The sequence below is a fragment of the Sinocyclocheilus anshuiensis genome, unplaced genomic scaffold (assembly GCF_001515605.1).
Source record: "Sinocyclocheilus anshuiensis isolate Anshui unplaced genomic scaffold, SAMN03320099.WGS_v1.1 scaffold326, whole genome shotgun sequence".
In the NCBI taxonomy this organism is placed as follows: Eukaryota; Metazoa; Chordata; class Actinopteri; order Cypriniformes; family Cyprinidae; genus Sinocyclocheilus; species Sinocyclocheilus anshuiensis.
The window spans coordinates 3,401-13,220 of NW_015546098.1; the positions used below are offsets into that span (position 1 = coordinate 3,401).

The 9,820-nt window shown below is 35.2% G+C and overlaps 1 protein-coding gene across 1 annotated transcript in view; it reads left to right on the forward strand.

Annotated features, from left to right (window-relative positions):
• Positions 1 to 7,395: 7,395 nt before the first annotated feature.
• Positions 7,396 to 9,820, forward strand: part of LOC107700256 (multiple PDZ domain protein-like) — a 49,400-nt gene continuing 46,975 nt past the window's right edge. Inside the window, exons 1-2 of the mRNA XM_016501862.1 lie at positions 7,396 to 7,621; positions 7,688 to 7,850. Coding sequence (XP_016357348.1) covers positions 7,396 to 7,621; positions 7,688 to 7,850 — 389 coding nt within the window. The remainder of the gene's footprint in view (positions 7,622 to 7,687; positions 7,851 to 9,820) is intronic.

Sequence of the window (9,820 nt, forward strand, 5' to 3'; positions counted from 1 at the left end):
TAGCATGTTGCCAGCCTATGTAACAGTTGCTGACGAATTTTTATATGTTCCTAGGAGTCCATAACAGTGTTAAACATGTCACTTCCTGTTGCCAGAAGGTGACGCTATGACTATAACCGAATATGGGCACGTAGATGTGTTCAGGACCAAACAGCTCTCAAACGTCTGATGTTTGGGGCAGATTGGACACTGCATGCCTGAGTTACAGTAACTTCCTCTTTCACTGCATTAATAGCATGCTTTAGCACTTAGTTAAGTGTTGCTAGCATGTTTTAGTATGTTTCTAGCATGTTGCCAGCCTATTTAACACTTGCTGACGCTTTTTAATATGTTCCTAGGAGTCCATAACAGTGTTAAGCATGTCACTTCCTGATGCCTGCAGGTGGCGCTATGAGTATAACTGAATTTGGGCATGGGTATTTGTTCAGGACATAACACCTATCAAACATGTGAAGTTTGGGGCAGATCGGACATTGCTTGCCTGAGTTACAGCAACTTCCTGTTTCATGGCGAAACATCAAACTTTGTCAGGCCGCCAGGGACACGCCCCTTGACGAAAACTCAGGATCTTCGCAATTTAACGTCACAAAGGCCTTATGATGACCCTCACCAAATTTGAAGATGATCCGATTAAAACTGTAGGAGGAGTTCGTCAAAGTACGAGGCCTGGAAATGGCAAAAACTGCACAAAAATCGTGCAGGAAATTCAAAATAACGTACTTCCTGTTGGGTTTTGGATTTTGTTCCAAGATACTTTTTTGTAGGTAATGGTGTGTTACACGTGTGTACCGATTTTCGTACATGTACGTAAAACGTAGCTCGAGGCGCACTCCGTTGAAATTTTACAGGTGGCGCTATCGAGCCATTTTGCCACACCCACTTCTGAAACCCATATCAGATGTAAATTTTCGCCAGTTCTGACGCGTGTGCAAAATGAGTGCTATGTGTTTTGACATGTCGTATTTGAATATACACAAACTCAAATGAGATTTCAGAGTTACAGCAGACATTCTATAAATAAATTCTGAAATTCCAGTCTGCTCCTCACACAAGCTATCACGTTATTTCAGAAGACTTGCGAGTTTATGAGTCATTTGGGCAGCAGGGAACAGCAGCAGGTTATTGTTATGGCAGAGATACACTGCAAACTGCGAGAGGGATAACAAGGATGATTAATTTTCACAGATAATTGATTTTTTTTTACTTCAAAGAGCATCTCATGGGACTGGTCACCCTGCTCCCCATTTACTTCCATTGTATGGAAAAGAGTGTTTGTCAAAATATCTCCTTTTGTGTTCAAAGAAAGAAAGAAAGAATTTCACTCAAAAAATATTTAGGCCTAAATTTAGGATTTATGTATTTTAAATGCATATAAAATCCATCCATTTAGATTACAACTAATTACAAACAAATACATTTCATGTGATGCATATTTGTCAGCCACAGGTAGCAAGTAAGAAACAGGTAAGATTTCTGCACTCAAAAAAGGCATGTTTTATTATCAACTATTTCTATCTATTTGATTTTTTATTAAATAACCATATTTTCAAAATGCATTTATTCAAATTACTTAGACTTGAAAAATCAAAATATGGCTAGCTGAGGAACGAGCATTCAATTAGTTAAAAGGCATGAGATTAAAACAAATTGGGTTTATTGATGATAAATGGTTATTGTGTATTTAAAACACCTTCAGTTTATTAGTACAGTTACAGAAATCTTACCTGTTTAATTTACAATATGACTCGCAAATATGCATCACATTAAGGTGATTAGTTTATTTATTAAAGCTGTGCAATCCAAATGGATGGAAATGTTATATGCAATTCAATTACATAAATATTAAATGTAGGTCTATATATTTTTTGAGGAAAGGAAAGAAAGAAAAAGAAATCCATGCAAGTTTGGACTGCATTGTGAGAGTAATGTAATGAGTAAATTATGATAGATTTTTCCTTTTTGAATGCACTATTCCTTTAAATTGTTGCCACACTATAGGGTAAATCCCCACAGGGGGCAGATGCCTGCTGTAAATTGTTTAGTGGTGAATGAACAGTAAATGTTTAGAAAAAAATAAATAAAATAACATATCCCACAGCAATCAAGACAGCTTTGGACAAAAAGCACCCATTGCTAAGCTAAACACTTTGAGCTATTTTTCCACTCTTGAAATAGCTCACATTGTCCAAAAGCTGAAAAAGGAAACAACTGGAGGTTGAAGTTTCCTGTGCCATTCATTACCGATCAAGAAAAAAAAATGCTGCCTTTGACTTCAACAATGAACTGTGCCAACACAGCTGGGAGCAATTGATGCAAGGAGCAATCAAACTTCAGGGTGATCAATCAATCACAGAACTGCTTTATCTCAGAGGCTGCTTTACTCTCCCTGAAGCTGTCACTACAGCAGACCTGAGGGGACATAGGTGTTAACGTTAGTGTCATGCTGAGCTACACTCGGAAGAGTGAAATAGTTGGTACTTTTGATTCATAACACCATTAGCTTATCCTTTGCTGTCAAGGTCGTGGGTTCGATTCCCAGGGATGCACAAACTGATAAAACATGTACTAAATATTTACCTGGACAGAACTGTAATTGCATTCAAATCTATATAACGATCTCTGCTTTTTGCCTGCAAAATGGCATAACTACGGTCTCTTAATCTGTGGGCAAGGGCATAATGCATGAGTCATTTCTCACAACGGTTTCACTGTGCAAAACGACAACGCATTAAAGGAAGCATGATGATAATGAGCGAATTTTACAAGCAAATTTTCCATTCATGCAAATCTATGCCACAACAATCTGACTTCCCACAGGTGTGCTTCTCTACTACATCTCTATTATTCTATAGCCTAGTCTTAACCGACCAGCTCATGTTACTCTATCAGATGCTTTTCAGCTTATTAAAGTCTAATAAGTCGCTTATTAGTTGGAATGAGTGTTTGATTAAATCACAGTAAGAGCAAACTGGTCAATGTTTGTTAAATACAAACACAAATAGCCAATAATTCATGCGATGCAGACAAAACAGGTCTTTTTTTGTTTTTTATATGTGACCCTGGAGCACAAAAGCAGTCTTAAGTCGCTGGGGTATATTTGTAGCAATAACCAACAATACATTGTATGGGTCAAAATTATTGATTTTTCTTTTATGCCAAAAATCATTAGAATATTAAGTAAAGATCATGTTCCATTAATATATTTTGTTAATTTCTTACTGTAAATATATCTAAACGTAATTTTTGATTAGTAATATGCATTGCTAAGAACTTCATTTGGACAACTTTAAAGGCGATTTTCTCAGTATTTAGATTTTTTTGGCACCCTCAGATTCCAGATTTTCAAATAGTTGTTTTGTGGTCCAGGGTCACATGTTTCATTTGTAATATGGTGCTATACTATATATGTAAAAGTAAAAGTAAAGGTTGGTTTTCCCATTTTCTGTGACCTAATCTAAAGTGAGAACTATTTATGGTTAATAAGTTGTTAACAAAGCATTATCTAACTCTTTACATATGAGCTATAATTAAACAATAATAATTGTGTTAATAACAGTGATAATGAATGAAGAACTCACTATTTGTATAGAGTATATTAATATTTTAACTACAGTTTAAAAACTGAATTAACTATAAACTAGTGTATACTTATTAAAGTGATACCCATTTGTCTTGTCATGTTGTTAGGGTTCATGGGATTGTGGGACTCTGTTAAAACACATCACACTGAGAAAGCTGTTTGATGACATCATCATCATCACTATTTTTGCTCCAACTTTTGCTTGAAGCACTTGACATCACACGCTGTGACTCGTAGCATGCTCTGAACATGTAAGCATGTGTGTATGTGAAAGACCTCACACATCTCTCTCACACACACACAGGGATGTGCAAAACAGCGTATTTTCAAACCAAAACAGTCGGCGGATTGTCTGAATGAGCAGACGGTGTTAAAAAATGCTGTATAATTAGGGTCCACCAGACTCTGATCAAACGCATTTCTTCAGCGCTCACACAGGAGGTGTTTTTGTGTTCAAACACAGTGCAACTGAATTGAAAAGAAATCAGGCATTTTTAAAAGTTGAACTGTTTTTAATTTGACACAGTGTCTTGAAAACAGACAGCGTGACTAGTGTTACAGAACAAAATATGAGGCAGTTCTTTTTAGTGAATCATAAACACACAGTGGCACCAGCATAGTCGGACTCTTAAAGGTGACATATCATGAAAATCTGACTTTTCCAGATTTTAAGTGCTATAATCAGGTCCCCGGTGCATCTACCAACCAAGCAGCAGCTCATTTGCATTTAAAGAGACAGGCCCGAAAAACAGTGTGTTTCTGCTTCCACTCAAAATAGGCATTTTGAGCTGAAACTTCACAGACACATTCTGGGGACACCAGAGACTTATATTACATATTGTAAAAAAAGGGGCATAATATGTCTCCTTTAAACAAATGAGTCTTAAGCAAATTATTTTTAGTGAATCAAAAAAAAAAAAACGGACAGCATAACTGTAGTCAGGAACAAATTACTCTAATGAGTTGGTTATTTTTTTAGTGAATTAAACATATACAACTTACAACTATTGCATTCATTTTTTTGTCTTGTTTTTACAGTATAAATATCTAAACATTCTTGAATCAAGATGCATTTACTTGAAAAGCAAAATGACTTCAGATATTAAGTCATTATTATGAAAATATATCTTTAAGCAAAAACGAACAAACTTTTGATACATTTTTCAGAAAACAATACTTAATATCTTAAATCATTTTGCTTCTAAAGTAAATGCATCTTGATTCAAAAATGTTTAGATATTTATACTGGAAAACAAGAAAAAATGCTATGTAAGAAAATCATTTTTTGCTGTCTTACTGAGAAATCAGCACAGTTACTGACTGGCTGTTCTTATTACAATGAGTAGTTAAAGATGCACATTACGAGATTTGTCAATAGTATTTTACAAAAATAAATGAATTAAATGTTACTATGCTTTTTGTTGGTATAGTATTTGCTTAATATGCCAATTATTAGACTGCATTTATATGCTGATTTTAAAAAGACCATTACAAGCCATTAAAGGTTTTTTTTTTTTATTATCTCATCATTTGGCAATGAAGTTGTTGTTGTTGTTTTCTTCTTCAAATATTAATTTCTTACAAGCACCAAAAGAACGGTCAATGGAACCATTATGAAAATAATGAAAACAAAACCAGAATATTTAAATTAGATTTCCAACAACCTACTACTCAATTAGTTATTTTGGTTATTTTTCAACCACTCTTTAAAATATTGAAAATACTACAAATAATAATAATGATAATAAAACAAATGAATAAAAAAAATCCCCTTTAAAACAATATAAAAATATTAAAAGTTAAATTAAAAAATGTCTAGGTGAACTAGTCATCCTCTCTAGTTGCTAGTCAACCGTTCTGCCATTTCCTAACACACATACTTGTGACACTACACCGCAATAATTCTCTCATCACTTAAGCCCACTAAAAACCTTTTAACCTCGCAAATGGATGAAAATAAAAGCATGAACACACTTGCGCACATGGGATCATTGCTCTCAATTTCCTGTTGGGACTGAAATAATCAAAGTCCTTCAGAAGACCATTCCAAATCCCATCGTCATTGTTTGGTGACCTCCTTATTTAATCAGACTCCACACACACACACACACACATCCTACTTTAAAACATGGTCTGTACACACTCAGTGGCTCTTGCTCTGAGTGTGTATAAAAATGGATGAATTTGTAAGTGAAAGGGAGAGAAAGAGATCGAGATGAGGAAGCTGTATTATTCATGCGAATCACTATTTTAGTTTGAAGGACATTCAAAGAATGAGAAGAGGAGCACTCGCTAGAACACATGCACTCAGTGTGCTGCACATCTAATTGTTCTATAGCAGTGTGATGAACTGCATTTCATTTGTTTATATTCGAGCGGTGGTGACCACACACTTTCACAGATCTATGACATCAGGAGGATGCAGCCACAAAACACAGTTTGTATATTCATGCAATCATAATCCAAAGCGAGAAGCGTCCTGCATGCAGTGCTTGTCGCCCTTTGATGATGAAAGCATCTGTCGGAGCATGTGTCCCACCGGCCTCTGTTTGATAATGAGCGAGTGTTGCAAATTACACTTTGACCCATGCTGTGACATTCAAAACATATACCAACAAACATAAACCCATGAACTATTTTATGTTTTAAGGATTTTTTCATAATTTTCCCATCATGTTATGAAAACGTTATTTCCATTTTTTTATGTTTTAAAGAGATTCGTTCATCATTTCCTCACTCTCATGTTATTGCAACCCTGTATACCTTGAGAAACACAAAATAAGTTATTCTGAAGAATGTTAGTAACCAAACAATTTTGGTTGCCATTGACTTCCACTGTATGGCCAATCATGTTCCATTTTATGTTCCACTGAAGAAAGAAAGTCATTTGGAACGACGCGAGGGTGAGTAAATGATGACAGAATGTTAATTTTTGGGTGAACTATCCCTTTAAGGATGTCCTTGGTGGGTTATATGAACGTTATGAAAACGAACGATAACACAATGTTACGCACACACCACTTACACATCATGTAAAGCAATAGCATGAATCAGTTTTAGCTGACCAGGGGTGGATGGGTGGCATTCCAGAAATCCATTTGAAAACAATCATTATTTTTGCGATTCCATTTGGTGATGTTAGTGGTGCAGAAATTACACACTTCAGCTTGAAGACACTAAGAGTGGAAATACAAAACACCCCCATCAAGGCAAACAGAGCAAACCAAAAAACCCAATCTGAAAAACACAGCTCCACCCAGTTTAACCCAGCATTTTTTAGAGTGTATGTAAAGGCTGAAGGGATGCTGTGAATATAATAGGCCATCGATAGAACGCTATTTGCGACCAGCTGCCCCCATTCTGCCTGTAATAAACAAATTACATCTATCGTTTCGTTACGTCAAGAGCTGAAGGCAGAGACTTGTGCACTCAAACACGCACCGACGCCCATTAAAACACCGCGCACGACACACGGGGAAAAAGCATCCTGTGTCCAAAGCCCCCTCACACACACACACGCGACATAATTCAGCTACAGGATATGGAGAGTTTGAGGAGTGTAAACTACAGCATCTCTCCGCCGCTGCCAATCAAACGTCGATCGGTTATTGATTTATTGGTCCTTAAGAAATAACGTCCCCTTGTTTAAAAGCATCGACTCACCGCATCTTATAAAGCACTGGAATAATAGTCAGCTCCGGATGTGTTCAACAGCATCGGGCTGTGTGAGATCTCAGAATGCTCTTTAATTCCCGTGACAGCGTGTCCGTGTGTGAATAAAGCACGCAGATGATGGTTTGAGCCTCCGTTCCCAGATGCGCCTTTATGAGGCTCGAAGCCTCCTGAAGAACCACGACGCGGAACAGGATAGGCTATATCGAGTATCCTTCGTCCCCCAAACCTCTATGGTGGACACGGGGGATCAGAGCCCTGTGTTGTATCCCGATCAGTGTTTTTCTGGAATGAGAGGAAGATGCGCAGAGTGGGTCCAGCGATGGCATCAGCGCCAGTCCATCGCTAGATCGTCCATGCGACCCGACAGCTAGGGAACGAGCGCCGAGAGAAAATGACAAGCCAATTTGGAAGCAAAGTGATGCTTGATTCGAGGATGGAGGGTGGGAGGGAAAGAGAAAGAAAGGGAGGATAAGAGAGGGGCGGTGAATCTGGAGCCGGTGATGACGGGAGGACTTGAGCATGCTCTGGTGGCCGAGAGCGCACACAGCAGTGAAGGTCGACCTTCCCATCACCTGCGGGGTCATCATCGAAATGGGTGCAGTGTGCCTTTTCTGTTATGAAATGTGTTTTCCTTTTGTCTTTACATTTATTTAAGCTTTTAAAAGCTTAAAACCACGTGTTTGCGTAATAAACTGTATGCTAAATTAATTTTACAATTTGTAATAAAGTTGGGATACAGCGACGTCAAAGTAATAATAATTAATAATAATAATTTATGCATTTAGCAGACGCTTTTATCCAAAGCGACTTACAGTGCATTCAGGCTATACATTTTTTACCAGTATGTGTGTTCCCTGGGAATCGAACCCACGACCTTTTGCGCTGCTAACATTTTACATTTTACAAAGTAAACGTTGACATTTAGCCAATACTAGCCTTGTACCCAGGACACTGCAACGTGTTTAAAAGAAAAAAATAGATATAATAATAATAGCTCTACATGCATGTTCAGTTCAGGTTTTAATAATCAGTTTAATGTACAGAATCGTGGTAACAGGGTTGAGATTTAAGCGTTTAAGTTTGTTCACTGACTGTGTACTGTATGTAACAAAACATAAGATAAAGTAATTTTAAAAAAAGACAAAGAGAATGATTTGTTCATGAAGAAATCACATTCAAAGGAGGATGATTAATGGATTTTTGTTTGGAATTTTTTTTTACATCATTCTAATAAGGAGGAGTTATGATAGTACCAGTGCTGATGCTTAGTCTTTTAAATAAAATTATGTTATAAAATATTAAACAGCTTATTTCCATATTTATTATGTACACACAAGTCATCTACGTGGAGAATAAAAAATGAATTAAAAAGCAATAATAATAATAATAATATATCTACCATTATGGATATTGAAATAAGATAATAATCTATATCATTATATATATTGACACACACCTGTCTGTATTATATAATACTTTCTAATCATGTCCAATTGAATTTCCCATGGACTCCAATCAAAGTATCCCAAAGATGATCCAGAGAAATGGGAAGCACCTAAATTTCAAGTGTCATAACAACATATTTATGTCAGTGTATTCATTCAATGTATACTGAGGTTTTTCTTTTTAGTAAATTCACAATTTTTGTATGTCATGGACTACTGTAATATGATTTTTTTGTACATTTTAGAATAAGACTGCCTAACAAAATGTGAAATAAAATGAAGGAGATGTTGAATACTCTCTGAATTTACGGTGTTAAAGTATTCATTTACTTTACTTACTTTACTTTTACTTTTAGTCATTTAGCAGACGCTTTTATCCAAAGCGACTTACAAATAAGAAAAAGTAATTAAAACTAAAAGCTAAAACTCTATAAATACTATATATATACACACATTTAAGAAAATAAAAGAAATTAAATAAAAATGACAAATGCATACAACAACATTTCAAAACTAAAACATTTAAATGAAAACAAAAAAATAAAGCTAAAAACAATTCAAACATACACAAATAAGAAAAAGTCATTAAAACGAAAAGCTAAAAGCTTTTAAGAAAATAAAATAAATTAAATAAAAATGACAAATGCATACAACAACCTTTCAAAACTAAAACATTTAAATTAAAATAAAAATAAAACTAAAAACAATTCAAAATATTAAAAGAACAAAAGGTATGCGTATAATAATGATTCTAACATAACACTAAGCAAAACACCAAAAAACAACTACATGTGTGTATGTACAGCCACACACATATACATGTACATATATATAGATACATTCAATATATATATATTTCATTTCCATTTTGTATGTTGAAGTACTGAAATAACTCAAATTAAATAAAAGTAAAACTTAATAAAAAGCCTATATAGACATAATAAAAAAACTAATAAAATGACAACATGACTACAACTGTAACTAAAACTAAAATAGATAACTAATACAAATCAAAGTACATTAGTTCATCAGTAATCCTAAAAAAAATAACACTGAGGCAAACACACATGATAAAATAACAACAACTTACTGACACATAGTAAGAAATGGTTATAAAAAA